At 52.0% G+C, this 26,670-nt stretch overlaps 1 protein-coding gene across 1 annotated transcript in view; it reads right to left on the bottom strand.

Moving 5' to 3' along the window:
- Positions 1–14,998: 14,998 nt before the first annotated feature.
- Positions 14,999–26,670, bottom strand: part of LOC144487905 (protein FAM50A) — a 31,633-nt gene continuing 19,961 nt past the window's right edge. Inside the window, exons 6-10 of the mRNA XM_078205957.1 lie at positions 24,749–24,803; positions 22,697–22,745; positions 19,033–19,103; positions 16,610–16,720; positions 14,999–15,386 (exon numbers count right to left, since the gene is read on the bottom strand). Of these exons, the coding sequence (XP_078062083.1) occupies positions 15,378–15,386; positions 16,610–16,720; positions 19,033–19,103; positions 22,697–22,745; positions 24,749–24,803 (295 nt within the window). The 3' untranslated portion in view covers positions 14,999–15,377. The remainder of the gene's footprint in view (positions 15,387–16,609; positions 16,721–19,032; positions 19,104–22,696; positions 22,746–24,748; positions 24,804–26,670) is intronic.

The following is a 26,670-nucleotide window of genomic DNA, read 5'->3' as shown; positions in this document are numbered from 1 at the left end:
AATATCATCCATATGTTTATCCAATAACCATTTGAATGCTCTCCCACAAAGGTTGATAAAATGGCTTCTGAAAGATTCAACCTCAAGGGGTGCAGATCTTTCTTGAGGGTACCTGAATGCTTGTTCACTCCAGTGTTAACCTCTATCTTAAGGGGCCTGCCGTTGATCTTCAGGACTATCCCGATAGGTGGCACCTCATTGAGTTGTCTTGGTTTAATGTATAAGTTTTGGATCCCTCAGCCAGTTGCTTTACCGGTGTTGCCTTTACCAACATTTATTTTGTGCGTTCTGTTCTGCCTGCTTTACTCTGCACCAAGCCTGAAAAGGACCCCTTTTCTTGCAGCGAAAACACGTGTAATTTTTGCAGCGGCAGGTTCCTGGGACTGTCCACCCCCCCCCCCCACCCCCCCCCAGCAAAAACATGCTTCCATCCCCCCACCCCCAGTGCTGTACTACCCCTCTCGGGCTCTGCTGCGCCCTCTCTTGCAGCAGCCATTTCCCACCACAAACGATTCACCTCGTTGGACACGCCTCGTAATTCACTTCAGCGCACTCAGTTGCCCGGGCCACCTGTGTCGCTTTCTCCAGAGAGATTTTAGTCTCGGCCGGTGGCTTTCTTTGTTTTGTATTGTGAGGCTGTTGAACCCGCAGACCAAACGGTCTCTTAACATCTCCTCCACTGGGCCCAGTTCGCAGCGCTCCGCTAAACATCTTAGATCTGGGCCCGGACTCAGAGACCGTCTCCGCTGGTTCCCTCGCAGCGGAATGAAACTTATACCTCAAGCGTGGCGATCGAAGGTCGGGGGTTAAAATGGTCTTTGACTAATCCCTCTATCTGAGCAAAAAGATTTTGGGTGGAATTTTACCGGCATGCCTGCCCGAGGCCCATAAGATCACACCCGAGGTCAACGGAGAAAGTTCTTCTGTGAGCCTCGCCCGCCCCGATTCCAGGGTGGGCCTGCCAGTAAAATTCCGGCCTTTGCATCTGGAGTGTCAGGTGATGTTAGGCTGCTCACCGAGAAGTTTGTGGGACACAGGTCTGCTCTGTAAGCACAGGTCTGCTCTCTTCTCTGTCCCCCCAATCCCGGATCCTGAGCAGGTTGGGTTTGTATTCGTTGGAATTTAGAAGGCTGAGGGGGGATCTTATAGAGACCTATAAGATAATGAAGGGGCTGGATAGGGTAGAGATGGAGAGATTCTTTCCACTTAGAAAGGAAACTAGAACTAGAGGGCACAGCCTCAAAATAAAGGGGGGTCAGTTTAGGACAGGGTTGAGGAGGAACTTCTTCTCTCAGAGGGTGGTGAATCTCTGGAATTCTCTGCCCACTGAAGTGGTGGAGGCTACCTCGTTGAATATGTTTAAATCACGGATAGATGGATTCCTGATCGGTAAGGGAATTAGGGGTTATGGGGATCAGGCGGGTATGTGGAACTGATCCACTTCAGATCAGCCATCATCTTATTGAATGGCGGGGCAGGCTCGAGGGACTAGATGGCCTACTCCTGCTCCTATTTCTTATGTTCTTATGATCCAATGGAAGTTTCCAAGCCCCCACAGCACCCTCCCCTCCCCCTCGGACATGTGTCCTCACTCCCGAATGGCCTGGCTTCCCGAGTGGCCAATCCATAGTGTCCAACCCGTTCACGCGGCCTGCAAAGGACTGCCCCCCTTAAAGGGGCCACATTACCACGCTAAATCAGCGACTTGGATGAAGGAACTGGAGGACAGTTGCTAAATTTGCTGATAACACAAAGGCAGGTCGGAGAGCAGGCCGTGAACAGGACACAAGGGGCGGGGTTTTCTGGCCGCGCTCGCCCCAAGGCTGGAAAAACCCGCCTGAGGCCCACGGACCTTCGCATGGACCATGTTCCGCACTCTACTATTCCCGTGTCAGGTGGGATTGGAAAATTCCACCCAGGGTGTCTGCAAAGGGGCATGGACAGGTCAAGCGAGTGGGCAGAAAAACTGGCAGATAAGAGTATGGTGTGGGAAAATATGAGTCTTTTTTCACTATAGTTGAAAGGGTAGAGAAGAAGAGTATTGTTTTCAGGGAGGGAGCTGCAGAACTTGGGGGTACAGAGGTATATGAATCACAAAATGTTACCACGCAGGTACAGGAAGTGGCGAGGAAGACAAATGGGAATGTTGTCCTTTGTCACGAGCGTAATGGAGTGTAAAAGTTGGGAAGTCATAAGTTCTTAAGATATAGGAGCAGAATTAGGCTATTCGGCCCATGAGTCCGCTCCGCCATTCGATCATGTCTGATATGCTCCTCATCCTTATTTTCCTGCCTTCTCCCCATCACCAATTAAAAATCTGTCTAACTCCTCCTTAAATTTACTCACTGTCCCAGCATCCACCGCACTTTGGGGTAGCGAATTCCACAGATTCACAACCCTTTGGGAGAAGTAGTTTCTCCTCAACTCTGTTTTAAATTTGCTGCCCCTTATCCTAAGACTATGACCTCTCGTCCTAGAATGCCCCACAAGAGGAAGCATCCGCTCCACATCTACTTTATCCAGATCTTTTATCATCTTGTATACCTCAATGTGATCTCCCCTCATTCTTCTAAATTCCAGACAGTATCGGCCTAAACTGTACAGCCATAATGTGGGGATGCCGGCGTTGGACTGGGGCGAGCACAGTAAGAAGTCTCACAACACCAGGTTAAAGTCCAACAGGTTTATTTGGAATCATGAGCTTGCGGAGCGCTGCTCCTTCATCAGGTGAATCAGTGTTGAATTCCGCACGGAAAACACTCCTGCAAAGTGCCTCTGAGATGTTTTACTATGTTAAAGGTGCTATATAAATGCAATTTGTCGTTGTTAGAGTGGAGAAGGTTAAGGGGGGAGATTTACCACACGGATTCCAGGGATAAGGGGTCTTCAGTTCCTGCGGGGAGGGAGAGAGAGAGAGAGAAAGAGAGAGAGAGAGAGAGAGAGACTGGGGGAAAAGCAAAATACCGCGGATGCTGGAATCTGGAACAAAAACAGAAAATGCTGGAAAATCTCAGCAGGTCTGACAGCATCTGTGGAGGCAGAATAGAGCCAACGCTTCGAGTCTGGATGAATAGAATCATCATAGAATCCCTACAGTGCAGAAGGAGGACATTTGGCCCATCGAGTCTGCACTGACCGCAATCCCACCCGGGCCCCATTCCCGCAACCCCACATATTGATCCTCCTAATCCCTCTGACACTAGGGGCAATTTATCATGGCCAATGCATCCAACCCGCACATCTTTGGTCTGTGGGAGGAAATCGGAACACCCGGAGGAAACCCACGCAGACACGGGGAGAATGTGCAGACTCCACACAGACAGTGTCCCGAGCTGGGAATCGAACTCGGGTCCCTGGTGCTGTGAGGCAGCAGTGCCAACCACTGTGCCGCCCCTTCATCAGAGCCTTCCCTGAAGAAGTACTGCTCTTACGAGCTCTGATGAAGGGGTCACCTAGACTCGAAACGTTGGCTCTATTCTCTCCCCACAGATGCTGTCAGACCTGCTGAGATTTTTCGATATTTTCTGTTTTTGTGTGAGAGACTGGGAGAAGCTGGGATCGTTCTCCTTTAGAGGGTTAAGGGTTGGGGGGGGGAGGGGGGGGGGGAGATTTAATCGAGGCGTTCACTATCGCAAGGGGGGTGGGGGGTTTTATTGAATAAATGAGGAGAAAGTGTTTCCCAGTGGCAGTACCCCCAGTCCCCAGCAAGATTTGCAGGATTAAGGGGGTTGGTGCGGAAGAGTGGGAGAGGAGAGAGTGTGGGACTAATTGTACAGCTCTTTTAAAGGGGACTGGCAGAGGCACTGTGGGCCGAGTGGCCTCCTCCAGCGTTTGTGTGTCAGGAGGGAGGCCAAGGGGAGGGCCAAATCTGCACTAACAGTCAGTGTTCGCCACCAGTTTGGGGCTTCGCTCTGGAGTGGCTGACTTTGTTAAAGCTCTCTGTGTGACAACGCCTCGAGGCAGCGAAAGGGTCCAGACAATTGCAAGACTTGGAAGGGCCTGGAAGCAGTTGGGTCTGTTTGCTTTCTCTTGGAAAGCATCCGAGCTTCTAAAATACTTTGCTCGCACACTCCTAATTCAAACCAGCCACACTGTGGAACCAACAGACCTCGGCAGGCATTCCGCAGGCAGAGACTCAAGGTATTGTTGTCTCCAGACAGGAGACATGCCAGAGTACCTCCTCGCCAAAGTCAGTCCATCGCTGCTTTTGCTCTTCCCAGTAAGTGGCGGGGAGATTCTGCCCAAGGTCCAGCCACTTCTGTTGTCAAGGCAGCATGGACCGATGCCAATACGGTCCCTGTTCCTGCCCGACACAACGATGCCCAACCCGAATGGGTTGGGTCAAGTCAAAATGGCGGCTGATATCAAGAAGGTCAAATCAAAATGGTGGCAGATGCCAGCAATGTCAAATCAAAATGGCGGCTGATGTCAGGTCAAATCAAAATGGCAGCAGATGCCAGGAAGGTCAAATCATAAATGGCGGCAGGTGCTAGGAAGGTCAAATTATAAATGGCTGACCAGCGCTGACCTCAGCACTGACCTCTGACAGTGTGGCGCTGACCTCAGCACTGACCTCCGACAGTGCGGCGCTCCCTCAGCACTGACCCTCCGACAGTGCGGTGCTCCCTCAGCACTGACCCTCCGACAGTGCGGCGCTCCCTCAGCACTGACCCTCCGACAGTGCGGCGCTCCCTCAGCACTGACCCTCCGACAGTGCGGTGCTCCCTCAGCACTGACCCTCCGACAGTGCGGCGCTCCCTCAGCACTGACCCTCCGACAGTGCGGCACTCTCTCACCAACCACCCTCTGACAGTGCGGCACTCCCTCAGCACTGACCCTCTGACAGTGCGGCGCTCCCTCAGCACTGACCCTCCGACAGTGTGGCATCCCCTCAGTACTTTGACTGGGGGACTGTCAGTCCTGAATTAGGGGGGGACTGAAAAGAAGCAGCTACTCGCTAAGACACGAAGATAGATTCCGTTCCTACTACGTTGGGGCTTGTGTCCTGTTTATCGGTAGAGATCTGGGAACAAGGCTACGTGACCGGTGTAACCTGCAGAAGCTTCTTGAACTGGCAGACGACCCACAACCTTCCAACATCCCACCCTCTCCACCACCGACGTACAGCGGCGGAAGTGGGTCCCGTCTACAAAATGGCACTGCAGCAATTAGTCAAGGCTCCATCGACAGCGCCACCCAAGCCCAGCACTTCTACCACGTGGCAGGAAACAGACAGAAGACGCATGAGGGCGGGGGCGCGACAGACACGCAGAAGCCACAGGGCTGCCGTCAGTTTAAAGAGTGGAAAAAGAAATCTGCAGTAGCTCGGCTGTGGCAGGGATTTGATAATACGGCATTCAGCCACCCAAACCACTGCAACAGCACGGCCTGTAATAAGACTCCAAACTGGAACAGCGCCCTATAATCTTCATGCTTGTGGTTAGGCTTGGAATAGGATTTGGCTGCTGCAAGGAGAACTCAAGCTTGATCCAGGAATGCTGTTCGACGAGACACTTTTCCCTTCAAAGGACGAACAGGAATTCCCCCACTCCCCCCCCAAAATAAATGGAAGTCTTCTTTTCATTCAATGCGTCATTTACAAAATGGGCGACAAGGAAAATCTTCCCGTTCTTCGAAGCCTCTTGGCACATCCCAGAGGGCCACCTGGCCCACGGAGGGATTTTCCTGTCAAAGCTCACTGCTGTAATGTCGGAAGCGTGGCAGCCAATCTGCGCACAGCAAGATGCCAGGAAAGAAAGAATTGATTGTCGCCTTGCCCAATCAGATGCATTGCCAGTCCCTCGTCCGAATGCCACATAAGAGCAGGTTCAGCGCAACGACGGCGGGTCTCTGATCTAACATCCACCCCTTATTTGAAACCGCACGGATGACCTGGGTCAAGCAGTCAAACCAGGTTTCAGGAAGTTACTGCGTGACCGCATCTCCCTCAGTCCCAGATTTAAAATAATTACGTTAAACCAGCCTTATGCAGACGAAAACAATGAATCAGATTTATTTACAATTAATTGGTGTATATGGAAGTAACATTGCTCAAAGTCTAGAAAATGAATTCCAACTTGTCTTAAAATAGAACATGGAAAAATAATGTAGAACCTGTTCATTTTGGGTTTACTCTTTATCTGAGAAGCTTTACTCTGTATCCAACCCCATGCTGTACCTGTCCTGGGAGTGTTTGATGGGGGCAGTGTAGAGGGAGCTTTACTCTGTATCTAACCCCGTGCTGTACCTGTCCTGGGAGTGTTTGATGGGGGCAGTGTAGAGGGAGCTTTACTCTGTATCTAACCCCGTGCTGTACCTGTCCTGGGAGTGTTTGATGGGGACAGTGTAGAGGGAGCTTTACTCTGTATCTAACCCCGTGCTGTACCTGTCCTGGGAGTGTTTGATGGGGACAGTGTAGAGGGAGCTTTACTCTGTATCTAACCCCGTGCTGTACCTTTCCTGGGAGTGTTTGATGGGGACAGTGTATAGGGAGCTTTACTCTGTATCCAACCCCGTGCTGTCCCTGTCCTGGGAGTGTTTGATGGGGACAGTGTAGAGGGAGCTTCACTCTGTATCTAACCCCGTGCTGTACCTGTCCTGGGAGTGTTTGATGGGGACAGTGTAGAGGGAGCTTTACTCTGTATCTAACCCCGTGCTGTACCTGTCCTGGGAGTGTTTGATGGGGACAGTGTAGAGGGAGCTTTACTCTGTATCTAACCCCGTGCTGTACCTGTCCTGGGAGTGTTTGATAGGGACAGTGTAGAGGGAGCTTTACTCTGTATCTCACCCCGTGCTGTACCTGTCCTGGGAGTGTTTGATGGGGACAGTGTAGAGGGAGCTTTACTCTGTATCTAACCCCGTGCTGTACCTTTCCTGGGAGTGTTTGATGGGGACAGTGTATAGGGAGCTTTACTCTGTATCCAACCCCATGCTGTCCCTGTCCTGGGAGTGTTTGATGGGGACAGTGTAGAGGGAGCTTCACTCTGTATCTAACCCCGTGCTGTACCTGTCCTGGGAGTGTTTGATGGGGACAGTGTAGAGGGAGCTTTACTCTGTATCTAACCCCGTGCTGTACCTGTCCTGGGAGTGTTTGATGGGGACAGTGTAGAGGGAGCTTTACTCTGTATCTAGCCCCGTGCTGTACCTGTCCGGGGAGTGTTTGATGGGGACAGTGTAGAGGGAGCTTTACTCTGTATCTAACCCCGTGCTGTACCTGTCCTGGGAGTGTTTGATGGGGACAGTGTAGAGGGAGCTTTACTCTGTATCTAACCCCATGCTGTACCTGTCCTGGGAGTGTTTGATGGGGACAGTGTAGAGGGAGCTTTACTCTGTATCTAACCCCGTGCTGTACTGTCCTAGGAGTGTTTGATGGGGGACAGTGTAGAGGGAGCTTTACTCTGTATCTAACCCCGTGCTGTACCTGTCCTGGGAGTGTTTGATGGGGACAGTGTAGAGGGAGCTTTACTCTGTATCTAACCCCGTGCTGTACCTGTCCTGGGAGTGTTTGATGGGGACAGTGTAGAGGGAGCTTTACTCTGTATCTAACCCCGTGCTGTACTGTCCTAGGAGTGTTTGATGGGGGACAGTGTAGAGGGAGCTTTACTCTGTATCTAACCCCGTGCTGTACTGTCCTAGGAGTGTTTGATGGGGGCCATGTAGAGGGAGCTTTACTCTGTATCTAACCCCGTGCTGTACCTGTCCTGGGAGTGTTTGATGGGGACAGTGTAGAGGGAGCTTTACTCTGTATCTAACCCCGTGCTGTACCTGTCCTGGGAGTGTTTGCTGGGGACAGTGTAGAGGGAGCTTTACTCTGTATCTAACCCCGTGCTGTACCTGTCCTGGGAGTGTTTGATGGGGACAGTGTAGAGGGAGCTTTACTCTGTATCTAACCCCGTGCTGTACCTGTCCTGGGAGTGTTTGCTGGGGACAGTGTAGAGGGAGCTTTACTCTGTATCTAACCCCGTGCTGTACCTGTCCTGGGAGTGTTTGCTGGGGACAGTGTAGAGGGAGCATCACTCTGGCACTGTAGTTCTAAGTCTACAAATGCAAAGATCACCATTAAAAAAGCTGGGAATCGATTTTGATTTAATGGAGAAAAATGTGCAGGAGATACGGATATGGAGCGGCATCTGGAAAAGATCAGGTGACCTAACCCCCCCCCACCACCGCCCCCCTCATCTTGCTGGTAATATTCACCAGGGATCTTTTTGTCCTTCCGACCTCTGTCAGCTTCTGACCCTTTGCGATGGATTGTTACTGAGTTAAGTAAGGGGCCACGGGCAACATTAGGCTTCGACTCGGAGAGGGTGGGGGGAGGTTGGGGTGGGGTTAGTGCTTGACTGCAGCTGGTTCTCTGTACAGGTTACAGGCGTCTGTTCAGCGTAACGATGGCCAGAGGGGCTCATTTATCAGCAGGGCTCGCACAGCTGCTGGGTGCCAAGCCAGGGCCTGCGCGTGCAGACACTCCAGATGCGAGCGAGCAGAGTCGTAGCTCTCCGGCCCCCCCCCCTCCCCCGCCCCCCAAACCTTCATCGATTCCATAACCAGCCTCCCCCTCCACCGAGCTAAGTGGCACTGCCCTCGCTGGACTCTCAGCATCTGCTTCCTGTCACGCCATCCTCTCGCTCTCTCCCCTCGTGCCTGTAACTGCTTCCGAACACACGGTATTTGCAGCTGTGAAGGTGAAGGTGGAGGGGTGTGTGTTGGAGAGGCCATTCAGCCCATCCTTCAGCAGCCTCCCCACCGCTACGTACTGCTACTCCAGATCACAGGACCCGGCCTCCGTCACTTCCAGGTCCTGGTGCTTGTCCGATTCTGGCGTGTCGATTCCCCCTCTTCCCCTCCCCATCGCTGCACCATTTGCGGCCCCCTGCCTTCCGCCTCCTGGGGGGCCCCAAGCTCTGGTATTCCGCCCCACACGAAGCCTCGGTGGTAGTCCTGGGACCAAGATTTTGGTTCAGCTGTCTCTCACCCGGCTTGCGGGTCCATCTTTCGTCCGAGAGGGTCCATTCCGCCGGTGCGAAGCCATCTCAGTCCTGGAGTCCCGGGACGTACAGCGCCAAGGTGGGGCTGCGCTTCCGTGCGAACAGAATTCAGGTGAGTTTTCTATTCATGGCATCAAAGGTTATGGGGAGAGAGCAGGATTAGGCTATTGAGTTGGAAGATCAGCCATGATGGTGATGAATGGCTGAGCAGGCTCGAAGGGCCGAATGGCCTCCTCCTGCTCCTATCGTTTATGTTTCTATCTCAGATTCTGAGGGGGGGTTTGACAGGGTGGATGCTGAGAGGATGTTTCCCCCCCCTCGTGGGGGAAATCTAGAACTGTGGGGGGGGCACAGTTTCAGAATGAGGGGGTCTCCCATTGAAGACGGAGATGTTTGGAATTTCTTCTCTCAGAAGGTGGTCAGTCTGTGGAATCCCCCCCCCCCCCCCGCCCCCCCAAGCAGTGGGGGCTGTGGCTCACTGAATATATTCAAGGCCGAGTTACACAGATTTCTGATCGACAAGGGGGAGGGCAGAGTTATGGGGAGAGGGGGACAGACCGGAAAGTGGAGTTGAGGCAACAGTCAGATCAAACACGATCTTATTGAATGTCAAAGCAGCACTGACCCTCCCACAGTGCGGCGCTCCCTCAGCACTGACCCTCCCACAGTGCGGCACTCCCTCAGCACTGACCCTCCAACAGTGCGGCGCTCCCTCAGCACTGACCAACCCACAGTGCGGCGCTCCCTCAGCACTGACCCTCCCACAGTGCGGCGCTCCCTCAGCACTGACCCTCCCACAGTGCAGTGCTCCCTCAGCACTTACCCTCCCACAGTGCGGCGCTCCCTCAGCACTGACCCTCCCACAGTGCGGCGCTCCCTCAGCACTGACCCTACCACAGTGCGGCGCCCCCTCAGCACTGACCCTCGCATAGTGCGGCGCTCCCTCAGCACTGACCATCCGACAGTGCGGCGCTCCCTCAGCACTGACGCTCCCACAGTGCGGCACTCCCTCAGCACTGACCCTCCGACAGAGAGAGAGAGGGGGAGCGTAGAGAGAGAGAGAGAGAGATAGGAAGAGTTGGTGTAAAAGAGAGAAGGTTGGAGAGAGACAGAGAGGTAGAGGGAAAGAGTTGGTGAGAGATAGAGAGACAGCGAGAGAAGAAGAGCTGCAGAGAGAGACAAAGAGAGACAGACAGAGAGAGTGAGAGAGACGGGAAGAGAGAGGGAGGTGCACAGAGAGAGAGATGGAGAGGGAGAGAGGGAGGTGCGGAGAGAGAGAGAGAGAAAGGTGCAGGGAGAGAGAAAGAGAGAGAGGTGCGGAGAGAGAGCGAGAGGTGCGGAGAGAGAGCGAGAGGTGCGTAGAGAGAGAGAGAGGTGCGGAGAGAGAGAGAGAGGTGCGGAGAGAGAGAGAGAGGTGCGGAGAGAGAGAGAGAGGTGCGGAGAGAGAGAGAGAGAGTGGTGCGGAGAGAGAGGTGCGGAGAAAGAGAGAGAGGTGCGGAGAGAGAGAGGTGCAGAGAAAGAGAGAGGTGCGGACAGAGAGAGAGAGGGAAAGAGTTGCTGAGAGAGAGACAGAGAGATAGAGAGACAGAGAGAAAAAAAGAGGTGCACAGAGAGACAAAGAGAGACGGAGAGAGGGAGGGAGGTGCAGAGAGAGAGATGGTGAGAGAGAGAGGGAGGTGCGGAGAGAGAGAGAGAGGGAGAACATAGAACATAGAACATAGAACATTACAGCGCAGAACAGGCCCTTCGGCCCACGATGTTGCACCGACCAGTTAAAAAAAAAAAACTGTGACCCTCCAACCTAAACCAATTTCTTTTCGTCCATGAACCTATCTACGGATCTCTTAAACGCCCCCAAACTAGGCGCATTTACTACTGATGCTGGCAGGGCATTCCAATCCCTCACCACCCTCTGGGTAAAGAACCTACCCCTGACATCGGTTCTATAACTACCCCCCCTCAATTTAAAGCCATGCCCCCTCGTGCTGGATTTCTCCATCAGAGGAAAAAGGCTATCACTATCCACCCTATCTAAACCTCTAATCATCTTATATGTTTCAATAAGATCCCCTCTTAGCCGCCGCCTTTCCAGCGAAAACAATCCCAAATCCCTCAGCCTCTCCTCATAGGATCTCCCCTCCATACCAGGCAACATCCTGGTAAACCTCCTCTGCACCCTCTCCAAAGCCTCCACATCCTTCCTGTAATGTGGGGACCAGAACTGCACACAGTACTCCAAGTGCGGCCGCACCAGAGTTGTGTACAGTTGCAACATAACGCTACGACTCCTAAATTCAATCCCCCTACCAATAAACGCCAAGACACCATATGCCTTCTTAACAACCTTATCTACTTGATTCCCAACTTTCAGGGATCTATGCACACATACACCTAGATCCCTCTGTTCCTCCACACTATTCAAAGTCCTCCCGTTAGCCCTATACTCAACACATCTGTTATTCCTACCAAAGTGAATTACCTCACACTTCTCCGCATTAAACTCCATCCGCCACCTCTCGGCCCAACTTTGCAACCTGTCTAAGTCTTCCTGCAAACTACGACACCCTTCCTCACTGTCTACCACACCACCGACTTTGGTGTCATCAGCAAATTTGCTAATCCACCCAACTATACCCTCATCCAGATCATTAATAAATATTACAAACAGCAGTGGCCCCAAAACAGATCCCTGAGGTACACCACTTGTAACCGCACTCCATGATGAATATTTACTATCAACCACCACCCTCTGTTTCCTATCCGCTAGCCAATTCCTGATCCAATTTCCTAGATCACCCCCAATCCCATACATCTGCATTTTCTGCAGAAGCCTACCATGGTGAACCTTATCAAACGCCTTACTAAAATCCATATATACCACGTCCACTGCCTTGCCCCCATCCACCTCCTTGGTCACTTTCTCAAAAAACTCAATAAGGTTAGTAAGGCACGACCTACCTGCCACAAAACCATGCTGACTATCACCTATCAATTCATTACTCTCCAAATAACTATAAATCCTATCCCTTATAATTTTTTCCAACATCTTGCCGACAACAGAAGTGAGACTCACCGGTCTATAATTCCCGGGGAAGTCTCTGTTCCCCTTCTTAAACAATGGGACAACATTCGCTAACCTCCAATCTTCTGGTACTATACCAGAGGCCAACGACGACCTGAAGATCAGAGCCAGAGGCTCTGCAATCACTTCTCTTGCCTCCCAGAGAATCCTTGGATAAATCCCATCCGGACCAGGGGATTTATCTATTTTCAGACCCTCCAGAATATCCTGCACATCCTCCTTATCAACTGTAATACTGTCTATTCTACTCCCTTGCAACCCAGTGTCCTCCTCAGCTATATTCATGTCCCCTTGCGTGAACACCGAAGAGAAATATTGGTTCAATGCTTCACCAATCTCCTCCGGTTCCACACATAACTTCCCTCTGCCATCTATAACTGGCCCTAAACTTGCCCTAACCAACCTTCTGTTCTTGACATACCTATAGAACGCCTTAGGATTCTCTTTAACCCTATCCGCCAAAGTCTTCTCATGTCCCCTTTTAGCCCTTCTAAGCTCGCTCTTCAACTCCCTCTTAGCCAATCTAAAGCTTTCTAGTGCACTACCCGAGTGCTCACGTCTCATCCGAACATAAGCCTCCTTTTTCTTTTTAACCAACAAAGAAACTTTTTTGGTGCACCACGGTTCCCTAGCCCTACCAATTCCTCCTTGCCTGACAGGGACATACCTATCACAGACTCGCAGTAGCTGCTCCTTGAAAAAACTCCACATGTCGGACGTTCCCAGTCCCTGTAATCTCCTAGTCCAACCTATGTTTCCTAATTCTCTCCTAATAGCCTCATAATTACCCTTCCCCCAGCTAAAACCACTGGCCCGAGGTTCATGCCTATCCCTTTCCATCACTAAGGTGAACGTAACCGAATTGTGGTCACTATCACCAAAATGCACACCAACTTCCAAGTCTAGCACCTGGTCTGGCTCATTTCCCAGCACCAGATCCAATATAGCCTCACCTCTAGTTGGCCTGTCTACATACTGAGTCAAAAAACCTTCCTGCACGCTTTGAACAAAAACTGACCCCTCTAACGAGCTAGAGCTATAACAATTCCAGTCAATATTAGTCAAGTTAAAATCCCCCATAACAATTGCCCTATTACTTTCACTCCTAAGCAGGATTGACTCCGCAATCCTTTCCTCAACCTCTCTAGAACTTTTAGGAGGTCTATAAAAGACTCCCAACAGGGTGACCTCTCCTCTCCTATTTCTAATCTCCGCCCATACTACCTCAACAGATAAGTCCTCATCAAACCTCCTCTCTGACACTGTGATACAATCTCTGACCAATAATGCTACCCCTCCCCCTCTTCTACCTCCTTCCCTACTTCGACTAAAACATTTGAACCCCGGGACCTGCAGCATCCATTCCTGCCCCTGCTCTATCCATGTCTCTGAAATAGCCACAACATCGAAGTCCCAGGTACTGATCCACGCTGCAAGTTCACCCACTTTATTGCGAATACTCCTGGCATTGAAGTATACACATTTCAAACCCTGCTCCACCCCACCTCTGCAATGCCGTGCATTGCAGTCCCCATCCATGCATCCCTCACTTTCAGCCCCACTACTCAGGATCCCTCCCCCCCCCCGAATCAGTTTAAACCTCCCTGCATGGCCTTAGCAAATTTACCCCCCAGGATATTGGTCCCCTTCTGATTAAGGTGTAGACCATCCTTCTCATAGAGGTCACACCTTCCCCAGTACGAGCCCCAATTGCTTAAGTACCTGAACCCCTCCCTCCTGCACCATCCCCTCAGCCATGAATTCAAACCTTCCCTCTCCCTATTCCTCTCTAAACTATCCCGTGGTACAGGCAAGAGTCCAGAGATAACCACTCTGTCAGTCTTGGCCTTTAGTTTCCACCCCAACTCCATAAATCCCTGCCTAATATCCCCTTCCCCTATCCTCCCTATGTCGTGTGTCCCCACATGTACAATAACTTGTGGTTTATCTCCCTCCCCCCTAAGAGTCCTGAATACCCTGTCAGACACATCCCGGACCCCAGCCCCTGGTAGGCAACACACCAACCCTGAGTCCCTACCTTTAGTTCCGACCCTCCTATATGTCCCCTTAATTGTGGAGTCCCCAATCACAAGGCCCAGTCTTTTACAGCCCCTAACCACCTGAGCTTTCTCACTCGGCTCACCCCCAGAGATCTGCTCTCTATGCTCAGTTGATTCCTCCTCAACTGTAGCCTCCAGCACCGAAAACCTATTATGGAGGGGAACCGCCCCAGGGGATTGTCTTCCCGATTGCTTCTTACCCCTCCTCCTGGCATTGACCCAAGCCTCATTTCTAGGAGTTACTATTTCTCTATAACTCCTATCAACTTCCACCTCCGCCTCCCGAATTATGCGGAGTTCCTCTACCTCCCCCTCCAGCTCCTTTACACGCTCCTCCAGAAGCTGCAATCTAATGCACTTCTTACAACTAAAATCTCCTGAAACACTACTGGATTTCCTCACCACATACATCCCACAGGAGATGCAGCATACTGCCTGAACTGCCATCCCTGAAGCCATTACCAGCAAGAAAAAAAGAAAACAAAAAACTTCCCCACACTTATAATTAGGTTAGAGGAGGATGGAAGGGTGGGATCCTCTACCAGTGTAGAGGATCGGGTATCTCCTCTGCACCAATTTATAGGGCTAGGGGCCCGAGAGAAAAAAAAAAACTACTACTGAGGTGCAGAGAAAGAGAGAGAGAAGTTCGGAGAGAGAGAGAGAGAGAAGTGCAGAGAGAGAGAGAGACATACACACTGAGACTGGAGTTTGTGTGGGGACAAAGATGCAATCTGGTCTCTTCCTGCAGCCAAAATTGATGGTGTCCCGGCTGATCTCCCCTGCAAGCCCCTTTCCCTGGCTTGGCAGGGTGGTGTAGCAATCCCATTCGCGCACATGCAGATGCGCCTGTACACACACACACTGTCCTGCTCCTCGGGGCGAAACCGGTTACAGCCGTTTAACAAAATACAGACCGGAAAGAGAGAGGATGCAGTCCAGTAATCTTTAAGTAAGACATCACCAGGAGTGTTCGACAGAACGTACAGGATAGGGTTTTCCCCGGACACACTAACCAGTCCTCCGGGAATAATGTCTAAGCAAACACGGCCGGGTCAGTCCAGGATTGCACCGCGTCTTAACCTCTGATGGACATCTTGGAATCGAGCAGGACGACGTTCCGGGATGAAGGGGGACGTGGGGAAACATTCGGGGAGGACGTCACGAAAACACAATGTACAACGGATGTTATTCCCACATCGATCAGCCTTCGCCAGACCAGGTGGGAAACAGTCGTCTGAGGCTGTGGCTCCTTTACCGAATCTGAAATGAGAAAGAGAGAGTGTGACGAAAATGTGCCTTTCAGAAATGTATTTGGGTCATGTTTCTTGTGCGGGAACTACTTTAGCAGTTTGTGTTATTATCAGTGCTGTTTTGTTTGCATCCGACAGCCCTGTTGTTACTGCAGCAGCATAATTGCTAGAATGTTTGGTCTAACCTGGGCTAATGCTGTTCTGCTATTTTTGTGCTTTCCCCTGGGATTTTGCAGAGCGGAGCTTGATTAGGTTGATTGACAGAAAAATCATGTGACTGGGTGGGAGCTAGGCTTACACAGAAAAATCAAGCTTAGATGCTGCTGGAGTTTTTCCAGAGCAGTGCCTCTCTTTCTCTCTCTGGCCTTGGAGACTGGAACCTGCCAGGAAATAAGTCTCCTTCTCTGAGATTTTGCTGTTTGAAGGTAGCTCTGTCTCTGGAAGCTGCTGTATGGGAGTCGGAAGGCAGGTATCCTTCTGTATCTGTCCAGAGGGCTTAAAAGGCTGGATACATAGTACCCGCATGAGCATATCTTTTTGGTGCTGAATCTTTGAGGGGTTTATGTCTATGGGGGTACTGCTTACATTGGTACTGTAGAGAATGCTAGTTGTTAAAAAATTATACCTTGTTTCCAACTGGTAAGAGTTATGCTAATTCTTTTTGTATTACTTGAACTATTTTGTAATATTTAAAAATAAAGTTTGTTTTGAGTGGGTCAGCTGAATCACACCTGGAGTGAAACAAGTCATGTTCACCCCAATGCCAACGTTATAAAAGATTAGGGTCTAGGCTAATTTCAGAATATACCCTGGAGTGTCTGATTTGGTCTTCAATAAGAGAGAGAGAGACAGAGAGAAAGGGGCACAGTTAGAATCAGCCAAAGCAACTGGTTAAGACCAACCCCTTCAAGACAACACGTTTACTCAATATATTCAACTTTTGATGCGAGGTGTATTGGTGCCTAGAAAGATAGAAAATAGGACCAGGAGGAGGCCATTCGGCCCTTTGAGCCTGCTCCACCATTCATTATGATCATGGCTGACTACCCAACTCAATATCCTGATCACGCCTTTCCCCTCCATATTCTTTGATCCCCTTCGCCCCAGTTGCGATATCGAACTCCTTCTTGAAAACAAACAATGTTTTGGCCTCAACTGCTTTCTGTGGTAATGAATTCCACTTAGGAGACCTGGGGGAAGGATGGGGGTGAGACTATTTTGAAGGCACCTTACCGTGTACTTGTCCCATTTTTTCTCTGGATCGTAGGGCTCCCAGCGACTTGCTGGGAAAATGTGTTTGTTCTTTTCATACCAGCTCCGAAGGACAACCTTTCCAGCGTGTGACTTGAAGAGGGGGAAATAACCTTTTAGTCTCTTACAATTGAAAAGGGCTCCATTTATTTATTAAAAAATAAGAATCGGCATTTGTACAGTGACCTATCCTACCCTCAGCCCACTGCCTTTCACATAGACTGCATTCCCCTCGTTCTCAGAGTTGCGATAGAGATAAGGTGAGTGCTAATTTTATCTGCAATAAGTTCCCAATGAGATAAATGTGATTCTTTTGGAAGAGATCTTGGCTGATGTATGAATATGAGTCCCCAGATTCCCTAAACGCTCTGTCCAGCTGATGAGGTAGAGACACTTCTGACAGTGCGGCGCCCCCTCAGCACTGACCCTCCGACAGTGCGGTGCCCCCTCAGCACCAACCCTCCCACAATGCAGCGCTCTCTCAGCACTGACCCTCCCACAGTGCGGCGCTCTCTCAGCACTGACCCTCCCACAGTGCAGCGCTCCCTCAGCACCAACCCTCCCACAGTGCGGCACTCTCTCAGCACTGACCCTCCGACAGTGCGGCACTCCCTCAGCATTGACCCTCCCACAGTGCGGCACTCCCTCAGCACTGACCCTCCCACAGTGTGGTGCTCCCTCAGCACTGACCCTCCGACAGTGCGGCGCTCTCTCAGCACGGACCCGCCAACAGTGCGCTGCTCCCTCAGCACTGACCCTCCCACAGTGCGGCGCTCCCTTAGCGCGGCGCTCCCTCAGCACTGGCCCTCCCACAGTGCAGTGCTCCCTCAGCACTGACCCTCCGACAATGCGACGCTCCCTCCATACCGGCACTGGGGATTAAGTGTCAGGCCTGAATTATAGGTCTCCAGGGAGAGAGTTCGAGAGAAGGAGAGACAGAGTGCGAGAGAGGGAGAGATTGAGCGCGAGAGAGGGAGGGACAGAGCGCGAGAGAGGGAGGGACAGAGCGCGAGAGAGGGAGGGACAGAGCGCGAGAGAGGGAGGGACAGAGCGCGAGAGAGGGAGGGACAGAGCGCGAGAGAGGGAGGGACAGAGCGCGAGAGAGGGAGGGACAGAGCGCGAGAGAGGGAGGGACAGAGCGCGAGAGAGGGAGGGACAGAGCGCGAGAGAGGGAGGGACAGAGCGCGAGAGAGGGAGGGACAGAGCGCGAGAGAGGGAGGGACAGAGCGCGAGAGAGGGAGGGACAGAGCGCGAGAGAGGGAGGGACAGAGCGCGAGAGAGGGAGGGACAGAGCGCGAGAGAGGGAGGGACAGAGCGCGAGAGAGGGAGGGACAGAGCGCGAGAGAGGGAGGGACAGAGCGCGAGAGAGGGAGGGACAGAGCGCGAGAGAGGGAGGGACAGAGCGCGAGAGAGGGAGGGACAGAGCGCGAGAGAGGGAGGGACAGAGCGCGAGAGAGGGAGGGACAGAGCGCGAGAGAGGGAGGGTCAGAGCGCGAGAGAGGGAGGGACAGAGCGCGAGAGAGGGAGGGACAGAGCATGAGAGAGGGAGGGACAGAGCACGAGAGAGGGAGGGACAGAGTGCGAGAGAGGGAGGGACAGAGCGCGAGAGAGGGAGGGTCAGAGCGCGAGAGAGGGAGGGACAGAGCGTGAGAGTGGGAGGGACAGAGTGTGAGAGGGCGGGACAGAGCATGAGAGAGGGAGGGACAGAGCACGAGAGAGGGAGGGACAGAGCACGAGAGAGGGAGGGACAGAGCACGAGAGAGGGAGGGACAGAGCATGAGAGAGGGAGGGGAGGGACAGAGCACGAGAGAGGGAGGGGAGGGATAGAGCACGAGAGAGGGAGGGAGAGATTGCAAGAAAGGGAGGGACAGAGTGAGACAGCCAAAGAGGCAGGGAGGGACGGGAAGAGGGAGGGAGGGGCGGACAGAGTGAGACAAACAGAGAGAGGGGGGGATGGACAGAGTGAGACAGACAGAGAGAGGGAGGGACTAACAGAGTGAGACAGACAGAGAGAGGGAGGGACAGAGAGAGGGAGGGACAGAGAGAGTGAGACAGACAGAGAGGAGGAGGGAGGCATGGACAGAGTGAGACACAATAAGAAGTTTAACGACACCAGGTTAAAGCCCAACAGGTTTATTTGGTAGCAAAAGCCACACAAGCTTTCGGAGCTCCAAGCCCCTTCTTCAGGCTTGGAGCTCCAAAAGCTTGTGTGGCTTTTGCTACCAAATAAACCTGTTGGGCTTTAACCTGGTGTTGTTAAACTTCTTACTGTGTTTACCCCAGTCCAACACCGGCATCTCCACATCAGAGTGAGACAGACAGAGGGCAAGATGGACAGAGGGAGAGGCTGATTGAAGCAGGGGGAGAGGGGAGACAGTGCTCCCACCCTCTAGGCTCTGCCGTACCTCATCTTTTTCAACTGTGGCGTCGCTCAGCAAGCGGACATCATCGTGAACATCAAAGCTGAAAAGCGGTCCTGCAGACGAGAACAGGAGGAGATGGGATTTACCAAGAATACTACAAAGTACAACCTTCCCCATTCCACACTGCCCAGAGAGCTGCTGCAGTGAATGTGACTCAGACAGATTCCTCAGCTCGGGTCCAGGGTGGGAACACGAGCACTGCCACACAGTTCTCCCCCCCCACCACCCTCCTCGCTGACCCCTCCAAATCCCCAAACTGGTGTCCAGGACACCCCGTGTCCCATCAGAATCATTTCTCCCGATGCCAATCATCTAAAGATCACTCCAGCTGATTGTCACTTGTAAGAAAGAAAGAAAATCACAAAAAAGAAAGACGGGATGGCAGAAAGAGAGAGAGAGACAGAAAGAGAGAGAGAGAGACAGAAAGAGAGAGAGACAGAAAGAGAGAGAGAGAGACAGAAAGAGAAAGGGACAGAAAGAGAGAGAGACAGAAAGGGAGAGAGAGAGACAGAAAGGGAGAGAGAGAGAGACAGAAAGAGAGAGAGACAGAAAGAGAGACAGAAAGAGAGAGAGACAGAAAGGGAGAGAGACAGAAAGGGAGAGAGACAGAAAGAGAAAAAGACAGAAAGGGAGAGAGAGAGATAGACAGAAAGTGAGAGAGAGAGAGACAGAAAGAGAAAGAGGGAGAGAGAGAGACAGAAAGGAGAAAGAGACAGAGACAGAAAGAGAGAGAGAGAGAAAGGGAGAGAGAGAGAGAGACAGAAAGAGAAAGAGAGAGAGAGACAGAAAGGGAGAAAGAGACAAAAAGAGAAAGAGACAGAAAGAGAAAGAGACAGAAAGAGAGAGAGACGGAAAGAGAGAGAGACAGAAAGAGAGAGAGACAGAAAGAGAGAGAGACAGAAAGAGAGAGAGACAGAAAGAGAGAGAGACAGAAAGAGAGAGAGACAGAAAGAGAGAGAGACAGAAAGAGAGAGAGACAGAAAGAGAGAGAGAGACAGAAAGAGAGACAGAAAGAGAGAGAGAGACAGAAAGAGAAAGAGACAGAAAGAGAAAGAGACAGAAAGAGAAAGAGACAGAAAGAGAAAGAGACAGAAAGAGAAAGAGACAGAAAGAGAAAGAGACAGAAAGAGAGAGAGACAGAAAGAGAAAGAGACAGAAAGAGAGAGAGACAGAAAGAGAGAGAGACAGAGAGAGAGAGAGACAAGAGACACAGAGAGAGGGAAAGACAGAAAAAGAGAGAGAAAAAGAGAGACAGAGGAAGACAGAAAGAGAGAGAGAGAAAGACAGTGAGGATCATAGAATCTCCAGTGCAGAAAGAGGCCATTCAGCCCATCAAGGCTGCACCGACAACAATCCCACCCAGGCCCTATGTCTGTAACCCTACATTTACCCTGCTAATCTCCCTGACACTAAGGGTCAACTTAGCATGGCCAATCCACCTAACCCGCGCACCTTTGGAGTGTGGGAGGAAACTGGAGCACTCAGAGGAAACCCAGGCAGACACAGGGAGAATGTGCAAACTCCACGAACCCGGTCCCTGGCACTGTGAGGCAGCAGTGTCAACTACTGTGCCGCTCAAGGGAGAGAGAGAGATAGAGGGAGGCAGAGAGGGTGGTGTGTAGAGAGATGGGTGTGTAGAGAGAAGGAGTTGAAGAGAAAGAGGGAGAGTGAGAGAGACAGACCCCCTCTCTCTCAGTTCATGTGGAGAGAGCCTGGGCTTTTTCTCCTTAGAGCAGAGAAGGCTGAGGGTTAAGACATGACAGAGGCGTTCAAAATCATGGAGAACTTGGGACTAAATTGCAGAGTAGTTACAGTGCAGAGGAAGGCCATTCAGCCCGTCGTCGTGGCACCAGCTCTCTTGGCACACGGTTCACCCAGAGCCACTCCCTTTGTCTGCTCCCGGCAGCCCTGCCCATTCTCTCCTTTCCAGATGACGGTGCGACTCTCTATTGAGTGCCTTGATTGAACCTGCCCTACCCCCTCCCCCCCCACCCCAGATAAATTAAACAAGGAGACAACTGTCTCCCCCAGGGCTGAGGGGGGGAGATAACCAGGGGGCCTGAATCTTTCACTGATTGGGCTTGCGCAGTTGGGGGGAGGGGGTCTGGTTCTTGGAACCTGATGCAGAATGTGATGTTGATTGCACAGTGCAATTTCACGCTGGTTGGACAATTAACAGGCATCCGGCATGAGGCATGCGCTGGGTCGGGGGGGGGGGTTGCGGCAGGGTGGAACAATCTCAGGAGCTGCTGACCCCCTGTGAACATACATAGAAAATAAAAGCAGGAGTAGGCTATTTGGCCCTTAGAGCTCCGCCATTCATTTTGATCATTGATTTCAATATCCTGATCCCCTCCCTTCCCCCCATATCCCTCGATCCCTTTAGCCTCAAGAGCTATATCCAATTCCTTCTTGGAATCATGCAACATTTTGGTCTCAACTACTTTCTGTCGGGCGGCACGGTAGCACGGTGGTTAGCACTGCTGCTTCACAGCTCCAGGGTCCCAGGTTCGATTCCCGGCTCGGGTCACTGTCTGTGTGGAGTTTGCACATTCTCCTCGTGTCTGCGTGGGTTTCCTCCGGGTGCTCCGGTTTCCTCCCACAGTCCAAAGATGTGCGGGTTAGGTTAAAAATTGCCCCTTAGAGTCCTGAGATGCGTAGGTTAAGAGGGATTAGCGGGTAAATATGTGGGGGTAGGGCCTGGGTGGGATTGTGGTTGGTGCAGACTCGATGGGCCGAATGGCCTCCTTCTGCACTGTAGGGTTTCTATGATTTTGAATTCCACGCATTCACCGCCCTCTGGGTGAAGAAATTTCTCCTCAGTCCTAAAAGGTTTACCCCTTATCCTCAAACTATGACCCCTAGTTCTGGACTCCCCCACCACTGGGAACATTCTTTCTGAATCTACCCCGTCTAACCCTGTTAGAATTTTATAAGTTTCTATGAGATCCCCTTTCACTTTTTTAAACTCCAATGAATGTAATATTAGTCAATTTAGTCTCTCCTCATATGACAGATCTGCCATCCCAGGAATCAACCTGGTAAACCTTCGCTGTACTCCCTCTATAGCAAGGACATCCTTCCTCAGATAAGGACACCAAAACGGCACACAATGTCCCAGGTATTAACAATAAATAGCGATGGAAAAAAAATCTATGTGAAGAGTGGCCCAGGCAGCGCCATCAGTTGTGGACCTCAGTCCCCAGACACGTTTGTCAATTTAACCTTGGCCCCGACAGTTCGTCCCGCCCCTGGATTGTGGTTGAAGCCAAAACAAAATGGCCACCGAGCCAATTGGGTGGCTCGCTAAGCTGCAAAAGGCAGACGCGGCTGGTAAACATTGCGTCCGATCCGCCCCTCGATAGGCTAAATCGCCAGCCTCAGTGTTGGCAGGGCCCCTCCACCCAGAATATTGCACTAATGCGCGGTGAGGTCTTGATGCCCACTCGAAGTCCCCTCCCGCGATTTCTGGCTCTTGTGAGTGGGGCGTGCGTGTTCGTCAACCAGCCCCCTCCTGTGGCGTAAAAATATCCTGACCGAGGAACTGGGAAGCTGGCTGATAGCACTGGCGGAGCGGAGATTCGATCTTAACCCTCGAAAGGAAATCAGGTAAATGTTTGAAGGATGGGGGCAGAGCGAAACTCACCGCTTTTCCCCCTGGCCTTGGTCACGATGAAATCGTAGAAAGTGTGGTGCTGCAGGGGAGAAAAAGGGAAGAAATGAAAAAGTCCGCTGAGAGGGGATTCACCCCAAGAGGGGGTGGCATCTTCCCCCTTCCCCCACAAGCCTATCTTCGTGTGACCGCCCCTCATCCAACCTCCGCACCGTCATACAAGAAGGCAGAGGACCCCCAGCGATCCTGCTGCACTGTGAGGTGAAGGCATCCCACTGTTCGTTCTGCTGTATAATACGCACACATACACACACAGCAGATGGGAACGGCCAACACTGAATTTTAAATTGGTTTGTGCCAGGAAATCGAGTGCGGAAATTGAATATGTGACACCAGAGCACAGAGAGAGGGAGGGGGCTGTGGGGCAGGTTAAGCAGAGAGTGGGATGGAACTGGGTGGGATATTAAAGGGTGCAGGGAGTGAGGGGAGAGTGGGATTAGACTGGGTGGGATATTAAAGGGTGCAGGGAGTGAGGGGGAGAGTGGGATTAGACTGGGTGGGATATTAAAGGGTGCGGAGAGTGAGTGGGGAGAGTGGGATTAGACTGGGTGGGATATTAAAGGGTGCGGGGAGTGAGTGGGGAGAGTGGGATTAGACTGGGTGGGATATTAAAGGGGGGGTGCGGGGAGTGAGGGGGAGAGTGGGATTAGACTGGGTGGGATATTAAAGGGTGCGGGGAGTGAGTGGGGAGAGTGGGATTAGACTGGGTGGGATATTAAAGGGTGCGGGGAGTGAGGGGGAGAGTGGGATTAGACTGGGTGGGATATTAAAGGGTGCGGGGAGTGAGGGGGAGAGTGGGATCAGACTGGGTGGGATATTAAAGGGTGCAGGGAGTGAGGGGGAGAGTGGGATTAGACAGGGTGGGATATTAAAGGGTGCGGGGAGTGAGGGGGAGAGTGGGATCAGACTGGGTGGGATATTAAAGGGTGCAGGGAGTGAGGGGGAAGAGTGGGTCAGACTGGGTGGGATATTAAAGGGTGCGGGGAGTGAGGGTGAGAGTGGGATTAGACTGGGTGGGATATTAAAGGGTGCGGGGAGTGAGGGGGAGAGTGGGATTAGACTGGGTGGGATATTAAAGGGTGCGGGGAGTGAGGGGGGAGAGTGGGATTAGACTGGGTGGGATATTAAAGGGTGCGGGGAGTGAGGGGGGAGAGTGGGATTAGACTGGGTGGGATATTAAAGGGTGCGGGGAGTGAGGGGTGAGAGTGGGATTAGACTGGATGGGATATTAAAGGGTGCGGGGAGTGAGGGGGAGAGTGGGATTAGACTGGGTGGGATATTAAAGGGTGCGGGGAGTGAGGGGGGAGAGTGGGATTAGACTGGGTGGGATATTAAAGGGTGCGGGGAGTGAGGGGGGAGAGTGGGATTAGACTGGGTGGGATATTAAAGGGTGCGGGGAGTGATGGGTGAGAGTGGGATTAGACTGGGTGGGATATTAAAGGGTGTGGGGAGTGAGGGGAGAGTGGGATTAGACTGGGTGGGATATTAAAGGGTGCGGGGAGTGAGGGGGAGAGTGGGATTGGACTGGGTGGGATATCAAAGGGTGCGGGGAGTGAGGGGGAGAGTGGGATTGGACTGGGTGGGATATTAAAGGGTGTGGGGAGTGAGGGGAGAGTGAGATTAGACTGGGTGGGATATTAAAGGGTGCGGGGAGTGAGGGGGGAGAGTGGGATTGGACTGGGTGGGATATTAAAGGGTGTGGGGAGTGAGGGGGAGAGTGGGATTAGACTGGGTGGGATATTAAAGGGTGTGGGGAGTGAGGGGGAGAGTGGGATTAGACTGGGTGGGATATTAAAGGGTGCGGGGAGTGAGGGGGAGAGTGGGATTAGACTGGGTGGGATATTAAAGGGTGTGGGGAGTGAGGGGGAGACTGGGATTAAACTGGGTGGGATATTAAAGGGTGCGGGGAGTTGGAGTCCTCGGGAAAGTGGGGTGTTGGGTGAGAATTCTTGGTGGCAGACACATTCTGTCAGACAGGCAGTGAGATTACACGTCTGTTAATGACGCGCCCCTAACAGCACCTACATGTGGAATGATTAGATCCTCTTTGATGTACATCAACTGTTCAACTCCAGCAGATCTGCAGAGAGAACACACACACAACATTACAGCGGTATCTGCCTTTACGCTACTCTAACCAAAGACATCAATATACATTTGATAACATTACAGCCCAGGAACAGCCCACTCGGCCCCTCTGCTCTGTTCCGGTGTTTCTGACCCCACACCAGCCTCCACACACCCCCTCCTTCATCTCCCACCCTCCAATCACCCCCACCTCTCCACATCCTTCTATTCCTTTCTCCCTATGTGTTTATCCAGCTTCCCCCTCCTGCCTTAAACACATCGACAAGATTCACCTTGACCCTATCGGAACCCCCCTCTATTATTTTAGAGTCCTCGATCAGGTCACTCCCCCCTCAGCCTTCTCTTTTCTAGAGAAAGGATCCCCGGTCTGTTCAATCTTTCCTGATATTTACAATCTCCCCGTTCTGGGATCAGCCTCGTAAATCTTCCTCACACCTTCCCCAGTGTCTCTATATCCAATTTATAATAGAGATCGGAACTGTGCACAGTATTCCGAGTGGGAGAGAGAGAGACTGAGAGAGGGAGCGAGAGACAGAGAGAGGGAGCGAGAGACAGAGAGAGGGAGCGAGAGACAGAGAGAGGGAGCGAGAGACAGAGAGAGGGAGCGAGAGACAGAGAGAGGGAGCGAGAGACAGAGAGAGGGAGCGAGAGACAGAGAGAGGGAGCGAGAGACAGAGAGAGGGAGCGAGAGACAGAGAGAGGGAGCGAGAGACAGAGAGAGGGAGCGAGAGACAGAGAGACGGAGAGAGAAAAAGAGAGACAGAGAAAGCAGGGAGAGAGAGGGAGAGGAACTACACAGTATTCCGAGTGCGATTGGGAGACCGGAACTGTGCACAGTATTCCGAGTGGGAGAGAGAGAGACAGAGAGAAAGAGAGACAGGGAGAGGGAGCGAGAGACAGAGAGACGGAGAGAGAAAAAGAGAGACAGAGAAAGCAGGGAGAGAGAGGGAGTGGAACTGCACAGTATTCCGAGTGCAATAGGGAGACCGGAACTGTGCACAGTATTCCGTGTGGGATAGGGAGACCGGAACTGTGCACAGTATTCCGTGTGGGATAGGGAGACCGGAACTGTGCACAGTATTCCAAGTGGGATAGGGAGACCGGAACTGTGCACAGTATTCCAAGTGGGATAGGGAGGCTGGAACTGTGCATAGTATTCCGAGTGGGATAGGGAGACTGGAACTGCACAGTATTCCAAGTGGGATAGGGAGACTGGAGCTGTGCACAGTATTCCAAGTGGGATAGGGAGACCGGAACTGCACTGTATTCCGAGTGGGATAGGGAGACCGGAACTGCACAGTATTCCGTGTGGGATAGGGAGACCGGAGCTGTGCACAGTATTCCAAGTGGGATAGGGAGATCGGAACTGGGCACAGTATTCCGAGTGGGATAGGGAGACCGGAACTGCACAGTATTCCAAGTGGGATAGGGAGACCGGAGCTGTGCACAGTATTCCAAGTGGGATAGGGAGATTGGAACTGTGCACAGTATTCCAAGTGGGATAGGGAGGCCGGAACTGTGCACAGTATTCCAAGTGGGATAGGGAGACCGGAACTGTGCACAGTATTCCAAGTGGGATAGGGAGGCTGGAACTGTGCATAGTATTCCGAGTGGGATAGGGAGACTGGAACTGCACAGTATTCCAAGTGGGATAGGGAGACTGGAGCTGTGCACAGTATTCCAAGTGGGATAGGGAGACCGGAACTGCACTGTATTCCGTGTGGGATAGGGAGACCGGAGCTGTGCACAGTATTCCAAGTGGGATAGGGAGATCGGAACTGGGCACAGTATTCCGAGTGGGATAGGGAGACCGGAGCTGTGCACAGTATTCCAAGTGGGATAGGGAGATTGGAACTGTG

Source organism: Mustelus asterias, unplaced genomic scaffold (assembly GCF_964213995.1).
Source record: "Mustelus asterias unplaced genomic scaffold, sMusAst1.hap1.1 HAP1_SCAFFOLD_1120, whole genome shotgun sequence".
NCBI lineage: Eukaryota > Metazoa > Chordata > Chondrichthyes > Carcharhiniformes > Triakidae > Mustelus > Mustelus asterias.
Note: the sequence above shows the minus strand (reverse complement) of the source record. Positions and strands in the feature narration are given on the sequence as shown.